We start from the raw sequence: 21,851 nt of genomic DNA on the forward strand, positions 1-21,851 counted from the left end.
TATACGGTGGTATAAGGTGTATAAGGGGTATAAGGTGGTATAAGGGGTATAAGGGTTATAAGGTGGTATAAGGGGTATAAGGGGTATAAGGTGGTATAAGGGGTATAAGGGGGTATAAGGGGTATAAGGGGTATAAGGTGGTATAAGGGGTATAAGGGGGTATAGGGTATAAGGGGTATAAGGTGGTATAAGGGGTATAGGGGGTATAAGGTGGTATAAGGGGTATAAGGTGGTATAAGGGGGTATAAGGGGGTATAAGGTGGTATAAGGGGGTATAAGGGGGTATAAGGTGGTATAAGGGGTATAAGGGGTATAAGGTGGTATAAGGGTTATAAGGTGGTATAAGGGGTATAAGGGTTATAAGGTGGTATAAGGGGTATAAGGGGTATAAGGGGTATAGGTGGTATAAGGGTATAAGGTGGTATAAGGGGTATAAGGTGGTATAAGGGGTATAAGGTGGTATAAGGGGTATAAGGGGGTATAAGGGGTATAAGGTGGTATAAGGGGTATAAGGTGGTATAAGGTGGTATAAGGGGTATAAGGGGGTATAAGGGGTATAAGGTGGTATAAGGGGTCTAAGGGGTATAAGGTGGTATAAGGGGTATAAGGGGTATAGGGGGTATAAGGGGTATAATGTGGTATAAGGGGTATAAGGGGTATAAGGTGGTATAAGGGGTATAAGCTGGTATAAAGGGTATAAGGTGGTATAAGGGGTATAAGGGGTATAAGGTAATATAAGGGGTATAAGGTGGTATAAGGGGTATAAGGTGGTATAAGGTGGTATAAGGGGTATAAGGTGGTATAAGGGGTATAAGGTGGTATAAGGGTTTACGGGGTATAAGGGGTATAAGGGGTATAAGGTGGTATAAGGGTATAAGGGGTATAAGGTGGTATAAGGGGTATAAGGTGGTATAAGGGGTATAAGGTGGTATAAGGGGTATAAGGTGGTATAAGGGGTATAGGTAATATAAGGGGTATAAGGTGGTATAAGGGGTATAAGGTGGTATAAGGTGGTATAAGGGGTATAAGGTGGTATAAGGGGTATAAGGTGGTATAAGGGGTATAAGGTGGTATAAGTGGTATAAGGGGTATAAGGTGGTATAAAGGGTATAAGGGGTATAAGGGGTATAAGGGGTATAAGGTGGTATAAGGGGTATAAGGTGGTATAAGGGGTATAAGGTGGTATAAGGGGTATAAGGTGGTATAAGAGGTATAAGGTGGTATAAGGGGTATAAGGTGGTATAAGGGGTATAATGGGTCTAAGGTTGGTATAAGGGGTATAAGGTGGTATAAGGTGTTATAAGGGGTATAAGGGGTATAAGGTGGTATAAGGGGTATAAGGTGGTATAAGGGGTATAAGGGGTATAAGGTGGTATAAGGGGTATAAGGTGGTATAAGGTGGTATAAGGTGGTATGAGGGGTATAAGGGGGTATAAGGGGTATAGGTGGTATAAGGGGTATAAGGGGTATAAGGTGGTATAAGGGGTATAGGGAGTATAAGGGGTATAAGGGGTATAATGTGGTATAAGGGGTATAAGGTGGTATAAGGGGTATAAGGGGTATAAGCTGGTATAAGGTGGTATAAAGGGTATAAGGGGTATAAGGGGTATAAGGTGGTATAAGTGGTATAAGGGGTATAAGGTAATATAAGGGGTATAAGGGGTATAAGGTGGTATAAGGTGGTATAAGGGGTATAGGTGGTATAAGGGGTATAAGGTGGTATAAGGGGTATAAGGGTATAAGGTGGTATAAGGGGTATAAGGTGGTATAAGGGGTATAAGGTGGTATAAGGGGTATAAGGTGGTATAAGGGGTCTAAGGGGTATAAGGTGGTATAAGGGGTATAAGGTGGTATAAGGGGTATAAGGGGTATAAGGTGGTATAGGGGTATAAGGTGGTATAAGGGGTATAAGGGGTATAAGGTGGTATAAGGGGTATAAGGTGGTATAAGGGGTATAAGGTGGTATAAGGGGTATAAGGTGGTATAAGGGGTATAAGGGGTATAAGGTGGTATAAGGGGTATAAGGGGTATAAGGTGGTATAAGGGGTATAATGGGTATAAGGTGGTATAAGGGGTATAAGGTGGTATAAGGTGTTAAAAGGGGTATAAGGGGTATAAGGTGGTATAAGGGGTATAAGGTGGTATAAGGGGTATAAGGGGTATAAGGTGGTATAAGGGGTATAAGGGGTACAAGGTGGTATAAGGGGTATAAGGTGGTATAAGGGGTATAAGGTGGTATAAGGGGTATAAGGGGTATAAGGTGGTATAAGGGGTATAAGGTGGTATAAGGTGGTATAAGGGGTATAAGGGGTCTAAGGTGGTATAAGGGAGTATAAGGAGGATATAAGGTGGTATAAGGGGTATAAGGTGGTATAAGTTGGTATAAGGTGGTATAAGGGGTATAAGGGGTATAAGGTGATATAAGGTGGTATAAGGGTATAGGTGGTATAAGGGGTATAAGGGGTATAAGGGGGTATAAGGGGTATAAGGTGGTATAAGGGGTATAAGGTAATATAAGGGGTATAAGGGGTATAAGGGGTATAAGGGGTATAAATGGTATAAGGTGGTATAAGGGGTATAAGGTGGTATAAGGGGTATAACGTAGTATAAGGGGTATAAGGTGGTATAAGGCGTATAAGTTGGTATAAGGGGTATAAGGGGTATAAGTGGTATAAGGGGTATAATGGGTATAAGGTGGTATAAGGGGTATAAGGGGTATAAGGTGGTATAAGGTGGTATAAGGGGTATAAGGTGGTATAAGGGGTATAATGTGGTATAAGGGGTATAAGGGGTATAAGGTGGTATAAGGGGTATAAGGGGGTATAAGGGGTATAAGGGGTATAAGGTGGTATAAGGGGTATAAGGGGTATAAGGTGGTATAAGGAGTATAAGGTGGTATAAGGGGTATAAGGTGGTATAAGGGGTATAAGGGGTATAAGGTGGTATAAGGGGTATAAGGTGGTATAAGGTGGTATAAGGGGTATAAGGTGGTATAAGGGGTATAAGGTGGTATAAGGGGTATAACGTAGTATAAGGGGTATAAGGTGGTATAAGGCGTATAAGTTGGTATAAGGGGTATAAGGGGTATAAGTGGTATAAGGGGTATAATGGGTATAAGGTGGTATAAGGGGTATAAGGGGTATAAGGTGGTATAAGGTGGTATAAGGGGTATAAGGTGGTATAAGGGGTATAATGTGGTATAAGGGGTATAAGGGGTATAAGGTGGTATAAGGGGTATAAGGGGTATAAGGTGGTATAAGGGGTATAAGGTGGTATAAGGTGGTATAAGGGGTATAAGGGGGTATAAGGGGTATAAGGTGGTATAAGGGGTATAAGGTGGTATAAGGTGGTATAAGGGGTATAAGGGGTATAAGGGGTATAAGGTGGTATAAGGGGTATAAGGTGGTATAAGTGGTATAAGGTGGTATAAGGGGTATAATGTGGTATAAGGGGTATAAGGTGGTATAAGGGGTATAATTGGTATAAGGGGTATAAGGTGGTATAAGGGGTATAAGGGGTATAAGGTGGTATAAGGGGTATAAGGGGGTATAAGGTGGTATAAGGGGTATAAGGTGGTATAAGGTGGTATAAGGGTTATAAGGTGGTATAAGGGGTATAAGGTGGTATAAGGGGTATAAGGTGGTATAAGGGGTATAAGGGGTATAAGGGGTATAAGGGGTATAATGTGGTATAAGGGGTATAAGTTGGTATAAGGGGTATAAGGTGGTATAAGGGGTATAAGGTGGTATAAGGGGTATAAGGTGGTATAAGGTGGTATAAGGGGTATAAGCTGGTATAAGGGTTATAAGGTGGTATAAGGGGGTATAAGGGGTATAAGGTGGTATAGGGGGTATAAGGTGGTATAAGGTGGTATAAGGGGTATAAGGGGTATAAGGGGTATAATGTGGTATAAGGGGTATAGGGGGTATAAGGTGGTATAAGGGGTATAATGTGGTATAAGGGGTATAAGGTGGTATAAGGGGTATAAGGGGTATAAGGTGGTATAATGGGTATAAGGGGTATAAGGTGGTATAAGGGGTATAAGGTGGTATAAGGTGGTATAAGGGGTATAAGGTGGTATAAGGGGTATAAGGTGGTATAAAGGGTATAAGGGGGTATAAGGGGTATAAGGTGGTATAAGGGGTATAAGGGGTATAAGATGGTATAAGGTGGTATACGGTGGTATAAGGGGTATAAAGGGTATAAGGGGTATAAAGGGTATAATGGGTATAAGGGGTATAAGGGGTATAAGGTGGTATAAGGGGTATAAGGGGTATAAGATGGTATAAGGTGGTATACGGTGGTATAAGGTGGTATAAGGGGTATAAGGTGGTATAAGGGGTATAAGGGTTATAAGGTGGTATAAGGGGTATAAGGGGTATAAGGTGGTATAAGGGGTATAAGGGGGTATAAGGGGTATAAGGGGTATAAGGTGGTATAAGGGGTATAAGGGGGTATAAGGGGTATAAGGGGTATAAGGTGGTATAAGGGGTATAGGGGGTATAAGGTGGTATAAGGGGTATAAGGTGGTATAAGGGGTATAAGGGGGTATAAGGTGGTATAAGGGGGTATAAGGGGTATAAGGTGGTATAAGGGGTATAAGGGGTATAAGGTGGTATAAGGGGTATAAGGTGGTATAAGGGGTATAAGGGGTATAAGGGTTATAAGGTGGTATAAGGGGTATAAGGGGTATAAGGGGTATAAGGTGGTATAAGGGTTATAAGGTGGTATAAGGGGTATAAGGTGGTATAAGGGGTATAAGGTGGTATAAGGGGTATAAGGGGGTATAAGGGGTATAAGGTGGTATAAGGGGTATAAGGTGGTATAAGGTGGTATAAGGGGTATAAGGGGGTATAAGGGGTATAAGGTGGTATAAGGGGTATAAGGGGTATAAGGTGGTATAAGGGGTATAAGGGGTATAGGGGGTATAAGGGGTATAATGTGGTATAAGGGGTATAAGGGGTATAAGGTGGTATAAGGGGTATAAGCTGGTATAAAGGGTATAAGGTGGTATAAGGGGTATAAGGGGTATAAGGTAATATAAGGGGTATAAGGTGGTATAAGGGGTATAAGGTGGTATAAGGTGGTATAAGGGGTATAAGGTGGTATAAGGGGTATAAGGTGGTATAAGGGTTTACGGGGTATAAGGGGTATAAGGGGTATAAGGTGGTATAAGGGGTATAAGGGGTATAAGGTGGTATAAGGGGTATAAGGTGGTATAAGGGGTATAAGGTGGTATAAGGGGTATAAGGTGGTATAAGGGGTATAAGGTAATATAAGGGGTATAAGGTGGTATAAGGGGTATAAGGTGGTATAAGGTGGTATAAGGGGTATAAGGTGGTATAAGGGGTATAAGGTGGTATAAGGGGTATAAGGTGGTATAAGTGGTATAAGGGGTATAAGGTGGTATAAAGGGTATAAGGGGTATAAGGGGTATAAGGGGTATAAGGTGGTATAAGGGGTATAAGGTGGTATAAGGGGTATAAGGTGGTATAAGGGGTATAAGGTGGTATAAGAGGTATAAGGTGGTATAAGGGGTATAAGGTGGTATAAGGGGTATAATGGGTATAAGGTGGTATAAGGGGTATAAGGTGGTATAAGGTGTTATAAGGGGTATAAGGGGTATAAGGTGGTATAAGGGGTATAAGGTGGTATAAGGGGTATAAGGGGTATAAGGTGGTATAAGGGGTATAAGGTGGTATAAGGTGGTATAAGGTGGTATGAGGGGTATAAGGGGGTATAAGGGGTATAGGTGGTATAAGGGGGTATAAGGGGTATAAGGTGGTATAAGGGGTATAGGGAGTATAAGGGGTATAAGGGGTATAATGTGGTATAAGGGGTATAAGGTGGTATAAGGGGTATAAGGGGTATAAGCTGGTATAAGGTGGTATAAAGGGTATAAGGGGTATAAGGGGTATAAGGTGGTATAAGGGGTATAAGGGGTATAAGGTAATATAAGGGGTATAAGGGGTATAAGGTGGTATAAGGTGGTATAAGGGGTATAAGGTGGTATAAGGGGTATAAGGTGGTATAAGGGGTATAAGGGGTATAAGGTGGTATAAGGGGTATAAGGTGGTATAAGGGGTATAAGGTGGTATAAGGTGGTATAAGGGGTATAAGGTGGTATAAGGGGTATAAGGGGTATAAGGTGGTATAAGGGGTATAAGGTGGTATAAGGGGTATAAGGGGTATAAGGTGGTATAGGGGTATAAGGTGGTATAAGGGGTATAAGGGGTATAAGGTGGTATAAGGGGTATAAGGTGGTATAAGGGGTATAAGGTGGTATAAGGGGTATAAGGTGGTATAAGGGGTATAAGGGGTATAAGGTGGTATAAGGGGTATAAGGGGTATAAGGTGGTATAAGGGGTATAATGGGTATAAGGTGGTATAAGGGGTATAAGGTGGTATAAGGTGTTATAAGGGGTATAAGGGGTATAAGGTGGTATAAGGGGTATAAGGTGGTATAAGGGGTATAAGGGGTATAAGGTGGTATAAGGGGTATAAGGGGTACAAGGTGGTATAAGGGGTATAAGGTGGTATAAGGGGTATAAGGTGGTATAAGGGGTATAAGGGGTATAAGGTGGTATAAGGGGTATAAGGTGGTATAAGGTGGTATAAGGGGTATAAGGGGTATAAGGTGGTATAAGGGGTATAAGGAGGTATAAGGTGGTATAAGGGGTATAAGGTGGTATAAGTTGGTATAAGGTGGTATAAGGGGTATAAGGTGATATAAGGTGGTATAAGGGGTATAAGGTGGTATAAGGGGTATAAGGGGTATAAGGGGGTATAAGGGGTATAAGGTGGTATAAGGGGTATAAGGTAATATAAGGGGTATAAGGGGTATAAGGGGTATAAGGGGTATAAATGGTATAAGGTGGTATAAGGGGTATAAGGTGGTATAAGGGGTATAACGTAGTATAAGGGGTATAAGGTGGTATAAGGCGTATAAGTTGGTATAAGGGGTATAAGGGGTATAAGTGGTATAAGGGGTATAATGGGTATAAGGTGGTATAAGGGGTATAAGGGGTATAAGGTGGTATAAGGTGGTATAAGGGGTATAAGGTGGTATAAGGGGTATAATGTGGTATAAGGGGTATAAGGGGTATAAGGTGGTATAAGGGGTATAAGGGGGTATAAGGGGTATAAGGGGTATAAGGCGGTATAAGGGGTATAAGGGGTATAAGGTGGTATAAGGAGTATAAGGTGGTATAAGGGGTATAAGGTGGTATAAGGGGTATAAGGGGTATAAGGTGGTATAAGGGGTATAAGGTGGTATAAGGTGGTATAAGGGGTATAAGGTGGTATAAGGGGTATAAGGTGGTATAAGGGGTATAACGTAGTATAAGGGGTATAAGGTGGTATAAGGCGTATAAGTTGGTATAAGGGGTATAAGGGGTATAAGTGGTATAAGGGGTATAATGGGTATAAGGTGGTATAAGGGGTATAAGGGGTATAAGGTGGTATAAGGTGGTATAAGGGGTATAAGGTGGTATAAGGGGTATAATGTGGTATAAGGGGTATAAGGGGTATAAGGTGGTATAAGGGGTATAAGGTGGTATAAGGGGTATAAGGGGTATAAGGTGGTATAAGGGGTATAAGGTGGTATAAGGTGGTATAAGGGGTATAAGGGGGTATAAGGGGTATAAGGTGGTATAAGGGGTATAAGGTGGTATAAGGTGGTATAAGGTGGTATAAGGGGTATAAGGGGTATAAGGGGGTATAAGGGGTATAGGTGGTATAAGGGGTATAAGGGGTATAAGGGGGTATAAGGGGTATAGGGGGTATAAGGTGGTATAAGGGGTATAATGTGGTATAAGGGGTATAAGGTGGTATAAGGGGTATTAGGGGTATAAGCTGGTATAAGGTGGTATAAAGGGTATAAGGGGTATAAGGGGTATAAGGTGGTATAAGGGGTATAAGGGGTATAAGGTGGTATAAGGGGTATAAGCGGTATAAGGTGGTATAAGGTGGTATAAGGGGTATAAGGTGGTATAAGGGATATAAGGGGTATAAGGGGTATAAGGGGTATAAGGGGTATAAGGTGGTATAAGGTGGTATAAAGTGGTATAAGGTGGTATAAGGTGTATAAGGTGGTATAAGGGGTATAAGGGGTATAAGGTGTATAAGGTGGTATAAGGGGTATAAGGGGTATAAGGTGGTATAAGGGGTATAAGGTGGTATAAGGGGTATAAGGGGTATAAGGTGGTATAAGGTGGTATAAGGGGTATAAGGTGGTATAAGGGGTATAAGGGTTATAAGGTGGTATAAGGTGGTATAAGGTGGTATAAGGGGTATAAGGTGGTATAAGGGGTATAAGGTGGTATAAGGGGTATAAGGGGTATAAGGGGTATAAGGTGGTATAAGGGGTATAAGGTGGTATAAGGGGGTATAAGGGGTATAAGGTGGTATAAGGGGTATAAGGTGGTATAAGGTGATATAAGGGGTATAGGGGGTATAGGTGGTATAAGGGGTATAAGGTGGTATAAGGGGTATAAGGTGGTATAAGGGGTATAAGGGGTATAAGGTGGTATAAGGGGTATAAGGGGTATAGGGGGTATAAGGTGGTATAAGGGGTATAATGTGGTATAAGGGGTATAAGGGGTATAAGGTGGTATAAGGGGTATAAGGGGTATAAGCTGGTATAAAGGGTATAAGGGGTATAAGGGGTATAAGGTGGTATAAGGGGTATAAGGGGTATAAGGTGGTATAAGGGGTATAAGGTGGTATAAGGGGTATAAGGTGGTATAAGGTGGTATAAGGGGTATAAGATGGTATAAGGGGTATAAGGTGGTATAAGGGGTATAAGGGGTATAAGGTGGTATAAGGTGGTATAAGGGGTATAAGGTGGTATAAGGTGGTATAAGGTGGTATAAGGGGGTATAAGGGGTATACGGTGGTATAAGGTGGTATAAGGTGGTATAAGGGGTATAAGGTGGTATAAGGGGTATAAGGGGTATACGGGGTATAAGGGGTATAAGATGGTATAAGGTGGTATAAGGGGTATAAGGTGGTATAAGGGGTATAAGGGGTATAAGGGGTATAAGATGGTATAAGATGGTATAAGGTGGTATACGGTGGTATAAGGGGTATAAGGGGTATAAGGTGGTATAAGGGGTATAAGGTGGTATAAGGGGTATAAGGGGTATAAGGTGGTATAAGGGGTATAAGGTGGTATAAGGGGTATAAGGTGGTATAAGGGGTATAAGGGGTATAAGGTGGTATAAGGGGTATAAGGGGTATAAGGTGGTATAAGGGGTATAAGGTGGTATAAGGGGTATAAGGTGGTATAAGGGGTATAAGGTGGTATAAGGGGTATAAGGGGTATAAGGTGGTATAAGGGGTATAAGGGGTATAAGGTGGTATAAGGGGTATAAGGGGTATAGGTGGTATAAGGGGTATAAGGTAATATAAGGGGTATAAGGTGGTATAAGGGGTATACGGGGTATAAGGTGGTATAAGGGGTATAAGGTGGTATAAGGGGTATAAGGTGGTATAAGGGGTATAATGGGTATAAGGTGGTATAAGGGGTATAAGGTGGTATAAGGTGTTATAAGGGGTATAAGGGGTATAAGGGGTATAAGGGGTATAAGGGGTATAAGGTGGTATAAGGGGTATAAGGGGTATAAGGGGTATAAGGGGTATAAGGTGGTATAAGGTGGTATAAGGTGGTATAAGGGGTATAAGGGGTATAAGGTGGTATAAGGGGTATAAGGTGGTATAAGGGGTATAAGGTGGTATAAGGGGTATAAGGTGGTATAAGGGGTATAAGGGGTATAAGGGGTATAAGGTGGTATAAGGTGATATAAGGTGGTATAAGGGGTATAAGGTGGTATAAGGGGTATAAGGTGGTATAAGGGGTATAAGGGGTATAAGGTGGTATAAGGGGTATAAGGTGGTATAAGGGGTATAAGGTAATATAAGGGGTATAAGGGGTATAAGGGGTATAAGGGGTATAAGGTGGTATAAGGTGGTATAAGGGGTATAAGGGGTATAAGGTGTTTATAAGGTGGTATAAGGTGGTATAAGTGGTATAAGGGGTATAAGGTGGTATAAGGGGTATAAGGTGGTATAAGGGGTATAAGGGGTATAAGGGGTATAAGGGGTATAAGGTGGTATAAGGGGTATAAGTTGGTATAAGGGGTATAAGGGGTATAAGTGGTATAAGGGGTATAATGGGTATAAGGTGGTATAAGGGGTATAAGGTGGTATAAGGGGTATAAGGGGTATAAGGTGGCATAAGGTGGTATAAGGGGTATAAGGTAATATAAGTGGTATAAGGGGTATAAGGTGGTATAAGGGGTATAAGGTGGTATAAGGGGTATAAGGGGTATAAGGTGGTATAAGGGGTATAAGGGGTATACGGTGGTATAAGGGGTATAAGGTGGTATAAGGGGTATAAGTTGGTATAAGGGGTATAAGGGGTATAAGTGGTATAAGGGGTATAATGGGTATAAGGTGGTATAAGGGGTATAAGGTGGTATAAGGGGTATAAGGGGTATAAGGTGGTATAAGGTGGTATAAGGGGTATAAGGTGGTATAAGGGGTATAATGTGGTATAAGGGGTATAAGGGGTATAAGGTGGTATAAGGGGTATAAGGGGGTATAAGGGGTATAAGGGGTATAAGGTGGTATAAGGGGTATAAGGTGGTATAAGGGGTATAAGGTGGTATAAGGGGTATAAGGTGGTATAAGGGGTATAAGGTGGTATAAGGGGTATAAGGGTTATAAGGTGGTATAAGGGGTATACGGTGGTATAAGGGGTATAAGGAGTATAAGGTGGTATAAGGGGTATAAGGTGGTATAAGGGGTATAAGGTGGTATAAGGGGGTATAAGGGGTATAAGGGGTATAAGGGGTATAAGGTGGTATAAGGTGGTATAAGGGGTATAAGGGGTATAAGGTGGTATAAGGGGTATAAGGTGGTATAAGGGGTATAAGGTGGTATAAGGGGTATACGTTGGTATAAGGGGTATAAGGTGGTATAAGGGGTATAAGGGGTATAAGGTGCTATAAGGGGTATAAGTGGTATAAGGGGTATAAGGGGTATAAGGTGGTATAAGGGGTATAAGGTGGTATAAGGTGGTATAAGGGGTATAAGGTGGTATAAGGGGTATAAGGGGTATAAGGGGGTATAAGGGGTATAAGGGGTATACGGTGGTATAAGGGGTATAAGGGGTATAAGGGGGTATAAGGGGGTATAAGGGGTATAAGGGGTATAAGGTGGTATAAGGGGTATAAGGGGTATAAGGGGTATAAGGGGTATAAGGTGGTATAAGGGGTATAAGGGGGTATAAGGGGTATAAGGGGGTATAAGGGGTATAAGGGGTATAAGGGGTATAAGGTGGTATAAGGGGTATAAGGTGGTATAAGGGGTATAAGGGGGTATAAGGGGTATAAGGTGGTATAAGGGGTATAAGGTGGTATAAGGGGTATACGGGTGTTACAAGGGGGGTCAGCGAAGAGGACTCCCCATCGCCCCTACTGGTCGAAGAGCGACAGTGCTCCAGCCCTGGACTAATTATCGAATGATTGTTGTCACCTGTGAGTGTTTGTCAGTGTATATCAGGGCTGGACTGGCCATCTGGCATACCGGGCATTTGCCCGGTGGGCCGCGGTAGTTTTGGGCCGAGCCGACCGGCAAAATATACTTAAAATTAAAAAAAAAAAAAAAATCTTCTTTTTTTTTTTTAGCAGCCGGCCCGGCCGAAAGCTACCATCGAACGGCCCATAAATCGAAAGCTACCATTGAACGGCCCATAAATCAGGGACAGCGGCCCATTGGTTGATTTTCGATACAGACACTGGGCTGGCCCAATCAACAGAGAGAAGGGGGTCAGGGGTCACGCACGCACGCAGCACCAGACCTCCGTCTCAGTTTCGCGGTAGTTTTGGGCCGAGCCGGCTGGCAAAATAAATTTAGTTAGCCTGGATAGTTACTAGATAGATACTAAGAGAGATGGAGCGCAAAAGCACACTAAAACGGAAGGGAGGCTGGGAAAAACTTAGGGAGAAAAACAAAAAGAAACTCGAGGCAGATGCTGCCAAATGTGTAAACATTAGGGACATGTTTGCAGCACCCTCAAGTTTACCACAGCAGCAACAGCAACAGGTTGAAGAGGAGGCTGGCAGGGAGGAGCGGGAGCAGGGTACAGATACAGAGGATAGAGAGGATACAGAAGAAGCGGGGCCAAGTCAGCCTGTAACCGTTGACCCGGTAAGGAAAATATAGGTAGCTGTGTAGGGGTGTAACGGATCGCCCCCCACGGTTCGGCACGCATGTGTACCGCGGATCAATTGCAAAATGTAACCAAGTAATAATATTACTTAATATTAGTTAATATCCCTTTTAAATCACAATGTAGAGTTGCCATGAAAAGATAGACGTGACAGTTGCGTGCTTTGTTTTACTCTAAAGCGCAATGATAGGTTGATAATGGAAAAAAAAATCTAGAACAACAAGGCTGCGTTCGTAAATTCGCTCTGGAATCTGATCACTGAGTACACTGGTCTACTTGCACTGGTACCATTGCTTACTGTATGTAGTCGTCTTTGTAGTGGTTTGGGGGAATACTACAGTTTGTCATATGACTGTACAGCACAGTATATAAGACGAGTATATAAGGCAAGTATTTTTGTGCTGGTGGGTGTGGTCCGACCGATTGGGGTGGGCCTGTCTGGGCCAAAAATGCCAGGGCCTAATTTTTGTCCCAGTCCAGCCCTGGTGTATATAGGTGTGTCCCATTTCCTTGTTCCCTTGTCAGTCGATCACTTGTGTTACCCCGTTTGGAATGCTTCAGAACCCTGTGTATGTATTACCACTTCACGTATCCGTTACCCGGAACGTAATTTGAACTTTGACTTTGTTTGCTGGTTTGCAACCTTGTACCGCCTTTGGAGCCCTTTGCTCAATCTTTAGTTTTCGTGCACTTTATTATTGACCGCAGTGCCTTAGTTATTATTACATACGTGCTGAGCCCTACTGCTCCCCTTTTGTTATTCCGGCTAAGAGTTTATGTTTGTACCTACGAATCGTACGTCTCAGTAAAGAGAATCTTTATTTTATTACATCTCCGTCTCATTCTTTACTTACACCGCACCTGGATCCGACATTATTGTGTACACCCAGAACCTATTGAGAAACATAACAGAACCTATTGAGAAACATAACATACGGGGTATAAGGTGGTATAAGGTGGTATAAGGGGTATAAGGGGTATAATGTGGTATAAGGGGTATAAGGTGGTATAAGGGGTATAAGGTGGTATAAGGGGTATAAGGGGTATAAGGTGGTATAAGGGGTATAATGTGGTATAAGTGGTATAAGGGGTATAAGGTGGTATAAGGTGGTATAAGGGGTATAAGGGGTATAAGGTGGTATAAGGGGTATAAGGTGGTATAAGGGGTATAAGGTGGTATAAGGGGTATAAGGGGTATAAGGTGGTATAAGGGGTATAAGGTGGTATAAGGTGGTATAAGGGGTATAAGGTGGTATAAGGGGTATAAGGGGTATAAGGGGGTATAAGGGGTATAAGGTGGTATAAGGGGTATAAGGGGTATAAGGTGGTATAAGGGGTATAAGGTGGTATAAGGGGTATAAGTGGTATAAGGGGTATAAGGGGTATAAGGTGTATAAGGGGTGGTATAAGGGGTATAAGGGGTATAAGGTGGTATAAGGGGTATAAAGGGTATAAGGTGGTATAAGGGGTATAAGGTGGTATAAGGGGTATAAGGTGGTATAAGGGGTATAAGGTGGTATAAGGTGGTATAAGGGGTATAAGGTGGTATAAGGGGTATAAGGGGTATAAGGTGGTATAAGGGGTATAAGGGGTATAAGGGGTATAAGGTGGTATAAGGGGTATAAGGTGGTATAAGGTGGTATAAGGGGTATAAGGGGTATAAGGTGGTATAAGGGGTATAAGGGGTATAAGGTGGTATAAGGGGTATAAGGGGTATAAGGTGGTATAAGGGGTATAAGGGGTATAAGGTGGTATAAGGGGTATAAGGTGGTATAAGGTGGTATAAGGGGTATAAGGGGTATAAGGGGTATAAGGGGTATAAGGTGGTATAAGGTGGTATAAGGGGTATAAGGGGTATAAGGTGGTATAAGGGGTATAAGGTGGTATAAGGTGGTATAAGGGGAACCGGCAACAGAACCAGACCCATGGCCATCTGAACAGACCTATACTCCGTGCTGCTGGTGAGTTTCTTAAAGGTCCACTATATATATATATATGCAGTACTGTAGCCTTGCCACTTAAAGCTCATCAGCATTTACTGATTGATTCAGTTTATATAAATTCATTTTATTTGTATTTCACTTTCTAGTCTTCCAGTTCCAGCCAGCTGTCCCCACAGTCTCTGCTGCTGGTGAGTACATGTCTTAAGGTGCTAAAACTATATAAATATAATGGAATTTGTATTATTTAGACTCATGAATGCATATGATATGTTGTGTCTAGTGACTCTGCACTGTACACTGGATGTAAGCACTTCCACATTAAGTCCAGTGTGTCTGCCACATTGTTTTACTCTACTGTATAACTTGCCACATGAAGATCATCAACATTGACTGATTAATAGAGTTTATTTAAATACATTGTATTTGTATTTCACCCTCCAGCCTTCCTGCCTGACTCCAGCCATGGACACGGTCCTGACTCCGTCATGGACTGGACTGCAGGACCTCAGCTGGGCCACAGCAGCCAGCAGAGTGTCAAACCTGCCCACCATGGGCATGATAATGACTCGTTCATGGACTGGACTGCAGGACCTCGGCAGAGCGTCAAAAGGACTTGCGGAAGCACCAGCCAAGACATGAACTGCAAGAGGCGAATAATATAGACAGGAGGCGACCAGACCACCGACCAGACCACCTGCCACCACCTGAAGACCCTTTCCAGCCTCTGCCTAATGTCCTATAGTCTAATGTCCTATAACCTAATGTCCTATAGTCTAATGTCCTATAGTCTAATGTCCTATAGTCTAATGTCCTATAGTCTAATGTCCTATAGTCTAATGTCCTATAGCCTAATGTCCTATAGTCTAATGTCCTATAGTCTAATGTCCTATAGTCTAATGTCCTATAACCTAATGTCCTATAGCCTAATGTCCTATAGTCTAATGTCCTATAGTCTAATGTCCTATAGTCTAATGTCCTATAGTCTAATGTCCTATAGTCTAATGTCCTATAGTCTAATGTCCTATATCCTAATGTCCTATAGTCTAATGTCCTATAGTCTAATGTCCTATAGTCTAATGTCCTATAGTCTAATGTCCTATAGCCTAATGTCCTATAGTCTAATGTCCTATAGTCTAATGTCCTATAGTCTAATGTCCTATAGTCTAATGTCCTATAGTCTAATGTCCTATAGTCTAATGTCCTATAACCTAATGTCCTATACTCTAATGTCCTATAGCCTAATGTCCTATAGTCTATAGTCTAATGTCCTATAGTCTACTGTCCTATAGTCTAATGTCCTATAGTCTAATGTCCTATAGTCTAATGTCCTATAGTCTAATGTCCTATAGTCTAATGTCCTATAGCCTAATGTCCTATAGTCTAATGTCCTATAGTCTAATGTCCTATAGCCTAATGTCCTATAGTCTAATGTCCTATAGTCTAATGTCCTATAGTCTAATGTCCTATAACCTCATCCATTGTTCCCCTCACTGTCCCACCCTCAAAACTCAAAGGCTTCGGTCACCGTGCCTTTTCACGAGCCGCACCCCGCCTCTGGAACTCTCTCCCTCAACCACTCAGAGACTCACCCTCACTCCTCACTTTTAAATCCCACCTCAAAACCTACCTGTTCTCCCACGCCTACAGCCTCCCCTACCCCTAGCCATCTCCCCCATCCCTGCCACCCCCGCCCCCCCCCCTGGACCTGCATACAACCTCCCCTATCCCTAACCATCTCCCCTAACCCTGCCACCCCCCTCCCCCCATGGACATGCATACAACCTCCCCTTCCCCGTTCGTTAACTCTGTGTTCTATGTGCTCATGTTATCTGTTGCTTGTTGTTTCTGTGTTTTCCGTTTTTCCCATATTGTCAGCGTCTTTGAGCCTCGGAAAAGCGCTATATAAATCTAATGAATTATTATTATTATTATTAACCTAATGTCCTATAGTCTAATGTCCTATAGTCTAATGTCCTATAACCTAATGTCCTATAGTCTAATGTCCTATAACCTAATGTCCTATAGTCTAATGTCCTATAGCCTAATGTCCTATAGTCTAATGTCCTATAGTCTAATGTCCTATAGCCTAATGTCCTATAGTCTAATGTCCTATAGTCTAATGTCCTATAGTCTAATGTCCTATAGTCTAATGTCCTATAGTCTAATGTCCTATAGCCTAATGTCCTATAGTCTAATGTCCTATAGTCTAATGTCCTATAGTCTACTGTCCTATAGTCTAATGTCCTATAGTCTAATGTCCTATAGTCTAATGTCCTATAGCCTAATGTCCTATAGTCTAATGTCCTATAGTCTAATGTCCTATAGCCTAATGTCCTATAGTCTAATGTCCTATAGTCTACTGTCCTATAACCTAATGTCCTATAGTCTAATGTCCTATAGTCTAATGTCCTATAACCTAATGTCCTATAGTCTAATGTCCTATAACCTAATGTCCTATAGTCTAATGTCCTATAGCCTAATGTCCTATAGTCTAATGTCCTATAGCCTAATGTCCTATAGTCTACTGTCCTATAGTCTAATGTCCTATAGTCTAATGTCCTATAGTCTACTGTCCTATAGTCTAATGTCCTATAGTCTAATGTCCTATAGTCTAATGTCCTATAGTCTAATGTCCTATAGTCTAATGTCCTATAGCCTAATGTCCTATAGTCTAATGTCCTATAGTCTAATGTCCTATAGTCTAATGTCCTATAGTCTAATGTCCTATAGTCTACTGTCCTATAGTCTAATGTCCTATAGTCTAATGTCCTATAGTCTAATGTCCTATAGTCTAATGTCCTATAGCCTAATGACCTATAGTCTAATGTCCTATAGTCTAATGTCCTATAGTCTAATGTCCTATAGTCTAATGTCCTATAGTCTAATGTCCTATAGTCTAATGTCCTATAGCCTAATGTCCTATAGTCTAATGTCCTATAGCCTAATGTCCTATAGTCTAATGTCCTATAGCCTAATGTCCTATAGTCTACTGTCCTATAGTCTAATGTCCTATAGTCTAATGTCCTATAGTCTACTGTCCTATAGTCTAATGTCCTATAGTCTAATGTCCTATAGTCTAATGTCCTATAGCCTAATGTCCTATAGTCTAATGTCCTATAGTCTAATGTCCTATAGTCTACTGTCCTATAACCTAATGTCCTATAGTCTAATGTCCTATAGTCTAATGTCCTATAGTCTAATGTCCTATAGTATAATGTCCTATAGCCTAATGTCCTATAGTCTAATATCCTATAGTCTAATGTCCTATAGTCTAATGTCCTATAGTCTAATGTCCTATAACCTAATGTCCTATAACCTAATGTCCTATAGTCTAATGTCCTTTAGCCTAATGTCCTATAGTCTAATGTCCTATAGTCTAATGTCCTATAGTCTAATGTCCTATAACCGAATGTCCTATAGCCTAATGTCCTATAGTCTAATGTCCTATAGTCTAATGTTCTACAGCCTAATGTCCTATAGACGAATGTCCTATAGCCTAATGTCCTATAGACGAATGTCCTATAGACGAATGTCCTATAGCCTAATGTCCTATAACCTAATGTCCTATAGTCTAATGTCCTATAGCCTAATGTCCTATAGCCTAATGTCCTATAGACGAATGTCCTATAGCCTAATGTCCTATAGCCTAATGTCCTATAGACGAATGTATACAGTATATATCAATGAGTGTGCAGTATACATACTAGTTGCATATCAGAACTGAACAAGAAAGTGTAGACTACCGGTATATGAATGAAAAATGTAGAATAGGCTACAGTAAGCTACTCACCATGGCTGTCTAGTTTACAGAACTCTTGATTGAAGTCATGAGCACCCCAACTGCTTCTTGCTAACTGTATCTTTAAGAGTCCTCATAAAATACATGTACTTGCCCTCAGTAATTGCACCCTCTTATTAAAAACATTGGGATTGTATTCCTAGTGATCTCCTACATTGAAAATGCCCTCCATAATTATTTTTACTATTATATATTAAGCGGGAGCAGATGAAAAATAAAACAAAATACAATTTGTGGGTATAATATATATTTCACTCTCATGATCTGTTGTTATTTCATACTTAAGTAATAATGTATGTACAACATTTACATTTTATAAACAATGTATCAAACAGAAAAAAAATCACTAACCATGTGTATATTCAGGGTACATATAGCTGCTTTATTTCCATCTATCTGACTTTAAGATATAACTGTTTTAAGATGAAACCCTACACAGTATGTGGAGAATTAATTGACTGAGTTGCCAGAATAAGCACCCAAGCCAAAATCTCACCACTATCGTTGTCAGGTAAACTATCACAGTTCAGTTGAACCCATTTCATCACAAGTGGATCAATTCTCCATTACAAAAAGAAAACATTGACACGTGACCAAATAGCACTATCATTACACGTTTTAAGAACATACTTTTACCATCCACTGACTCTGTAAAACTGGTTACCAATGCTTCCATTTTGAGTACAGCATACTTAACAAAATAGTAAATATTACCCAGTGAATACATGACCAAAAAAAAGGACGATGCCTTGTAAACTTGGCAATAATCCACAAAAATATACCTTTTTTAAAATCTGGTGAAGGTACAATATATAGGTACATACCGGTACACCAAAGGTGATATATATTAAAGTTGCTATGTACATTTTAAAAAAAGCTTTCAAATTTAAATTTTACATACAGAACAACAGCAAGTGTCCATGGCTTTCAATTTCGTATCAATATCTTGCTGAAATATTGTCCTATTTTTTGGTAAATTATAAAAACACACACTAACAACATAAAAAAAAATCTGCATACTGCTTTGGCTGATATAAATAAATTTGTTTCTGAAAGGAAAAGAAAAGAGATTATTGTATATTGCTTTACAGTTAGTGACTTAGTTGACAAACCAATGACAACAACCTTAGAAGATGAAAAACAAAGGCTTGTTCTCCACTCATGGTCATCCATCCCTTCATGGTATTTGTAGTCCTTATGTAATAACATGTCATCGTCTTTGTAGTCCTTATTTAATAACATGTACTAGCATCTGAAAACCCAGTAATAGACATACTGCAATGCTACAATTCATGAGGCCATAAGATTGACACTGTGAACACAGTAACTGCAAGTCTAAACCCACACAGTTACAGCACGTAAGAAGTAAAAGGTATCATACCATCTTGATTCTGCAGCAGTGACTACAATAATCTATACTGCTGAACTGTCTTTAAATAGGAGACTTCTCATTCAACCAAGTACCTGCAATATTTGTCCAATAGGTGTTTGAAAAGCAGTTATTATCAGAGTGAAGCATTGTGATATGTCTGGCCAAGTTCATCCTGACAAAATGACTGCAAATAATAATAATAATAATAATAATAATAATACAAATATTAATAATAATCATTTTGTAATAGCAACAACAATTCAACTCTTGCATATCCTTCCTGTCACTGTGCTTCTGTCTGATAATGGCATAACCTGACTGTGTGTGTGTGTGTGTGTGTATGTGTCTCTGTATGTGTGTGTGTGTGTGTGTGTGTGTGTGTGTGTGTGTGTGTGTGTGTGTGAGACTGTGTGTGACTGTGTGTGACTGTGTGTGTGACTGAGGTCAGCGTCCTGGGTGCTCCTATGTCACCCAGCTGTCCATGCGCATGCGTTTGACTGAGGGACTCTCCCTGTCCTCGGCCCCAGCCGGGGGTCTGGCCACCCCCCCCAGAGTGCCGTTGTGGAAGTCTGAACGGTGGTCCTCACGGTCGCTCCCGTCATACGAGCTACAGGAGGAGCTGATGCTGTCCGCAGGGGAGCGGCCCATCTCTGTCTGCTGCCTGTTGGAGGAGTGAGGGGGAGGGGGCTGGGCCAGGAAGCCTGACTGAGTCACCCGGTCTCGGGGAGGGGAGATGGGCTCGGACTTGATGTTGACGTTCTGGTTGGTGTTGATGGAGAGGTTGGAGCCCTGAGGTAAGTGATTGCCTGACCTGCTGAGAGGGAATGGGTATTGGATTAGCCAGTTATACTTGTTTTTATCAGTGGTTACACGAGACCAAGTGGCAGCTCCATTCAGACGGGATAGGTAAGGTGTCATGTACCAAACAATGACGCTTCCCACTCTGTCGTCCAACACCCTTTTCGGTTGTCACAGATCCTGTACGCAGTGAGGAACAGCAGTGAAACTGGAAGTACAGTATGTGGAGTTACTCACACTAGTGAACTCAGTTGATGATGTTGCCATGCCGACATGGAGCCCAGAGAGAGGCCTGCCGGGCAGTTGAAACCCTGTAAGCAAGCGAGCTCCGCACTGTTCAAGGTGTAGTCTGAAGAAATAAGCACAGTTCCCTTTATAAACTCAACACAATCAGCAAAGGGATATCATATCATTGTTTTCTTGTGTGGTTTTGTTTCAATATATTTTTAGGCCATTTAAGCCAATAAGCGCCCCCTGGCTCACCATTGTTGTAGGCAGAGTTGATGCCTGGGTAGACCAGGCCCTGAGGATTCAGGCTGGGCGTGGTCACAGACACCACGGGTGTGGCCAGAGGCTGGCTGGACTGGGAGCTGTTCATCCTCTGGGTGCTCTATTGAACCAAAACACAAGGTGAAGAGTCAGACACTGGGCGGCTGTGGCTCAGGAGGTAGAGCCGGCGTCTATGCGCATGAGCGGAAGTGAATGAGAGCGAGAGTGAGAGTTGAAGAAAAGTTTGAGCGTGTTTTTGGCAAACAACTAACGAACATTATAATAACATCTATATTTAAGTGAGTTTAGGGTTTTGAGTACCCCGACAGCATCGTGCTGATCGGGGGCTTCTAAGGAGGACGGCATGGCAACGAACACAGCGAACGGAACGGACGACGATGAAAGCAACACGGACAAACGGTACGACGCAAGTTTGACGGTGGAAGTGCGACTGGAGCAGGGAAGCAATATCACTATGATGGAAATGTTACGAGGAATAAAGGAGGTGTGTGGAAATGTGGAGGGCTGTCGGGATAAAGGAGACCGAAAATATGAGATCACGCTGGCATCGAGGAGAGGGAAGGACAAGCTCACGGATGGTTTCATGATAAAAGACGTGAGAATAATGGGAAAGGACTTGGCAGTGGATGACGGTGGTCTCATTTTTAAATCTCCCGGTATATCTGAAGGATGACGTGATCAGGTACAGGCTGGAGTCGTGGGGGGTGTAGGCGGTGTCACCGATCAAGAGAAAGACGTGGCCGGGAACGGACATAGCAGACGGGACGAGATACATGAAGGTGAAGTTCACCGAAGAGGTGAGGTCGTTACCATATTCTACCAAGTTTGAGACCCTGGTTGGAGTGGATCACTTTAGGGTTATTCATGACAAACAAGTAAGGGTGTGTAGGCTGTGCATCAAGCCAGGACATGTTATAAGAGAATGCCCGGAGTTCGTGTGTTTTAAGTGCAATAAACAAGGACATTATGCATGTGAATGCATGGGAAGGAGATATGATGGAGGAGAGAGAGTGAGCAGTGATGAGGAGGAGGAGGAGGAGAAGGAGAAGGAGAAGGAGAAGGAGGAGGAGGAGGAGGAGGAGGGGGTGGAGGTGGAGGAGGAGGTGGTGGTGGAGGGGGACGAAGAAGAGGAGATGGAGGGAGAGGAGGAGGTGGTGGAGGAGGAAGAGGTGGAGAAACAAGGAGAAGGTGGGG

The 21,851-nt window shown here is 42.0% G+C and overlaps 2 protein-coding genes across 2 annotated transcripts in view; both read right to left on the reverse strand.

Annotated features, from left to right (window-relative positions):
- The window catches only part of LOC308165581 (chromodomain-helicase-DNA-binding protein 9-like), a gene marked incomplete at its 5' end in the record, with an annotated part of 45,199 nt that extends 26,546 nt beyond the window's left edge, over positions 1 to 18,653 (reverse strand). The window contains one exon of the mRNA XM_080539730.1: positions 18,642 to 18,653. Within this exon, the coding sequence (XP_080395856.1) occupies positions 18,642 to 18,653 (12 nt within the window). The remainder of the gene's footprint in view (positions 1 to 18,641) is intronic.
- Positions 18,654 to 19,811: 1,158 nt separating this feature from the next.
- LOC308165582 (myocyte-specific enhancer factor 2A-like) lies at positions 19,812 to 21,002 on the reverse strand (the record flags this gene model as incomplete). Its single annotated transcript, XM_080539731.1, has 4 exons — positions 19,812 to 20,160; positions 20,412 to 20,496; positions 20,631 to 20,757; positions 20,958 to 21,002. The coding sequence occupies 4 exons, from the start codon at positions 21,000 to 21,002 to the stop codon at positions 19,812 to 19,814; spliced, it is 606 nt and encodes a 201-aa protein (XP_080395857.1).
- Positions 21,003 to 21,851: the final 849 nt, after the last annotated feature.

Source organism: Nansenia antarctica (genome assembly GCF_963989245.1).
Source record: "Nansenia antarctica genome assembly, chromosome: 9".
NCBI classification, from domain to species: domain Eukaryota; kingdom Metazoa; phylum Chordata; class Actinopteri; order Argentiniformes; family Microstomatidae; genus Nansenia; species Nansenia antarctica.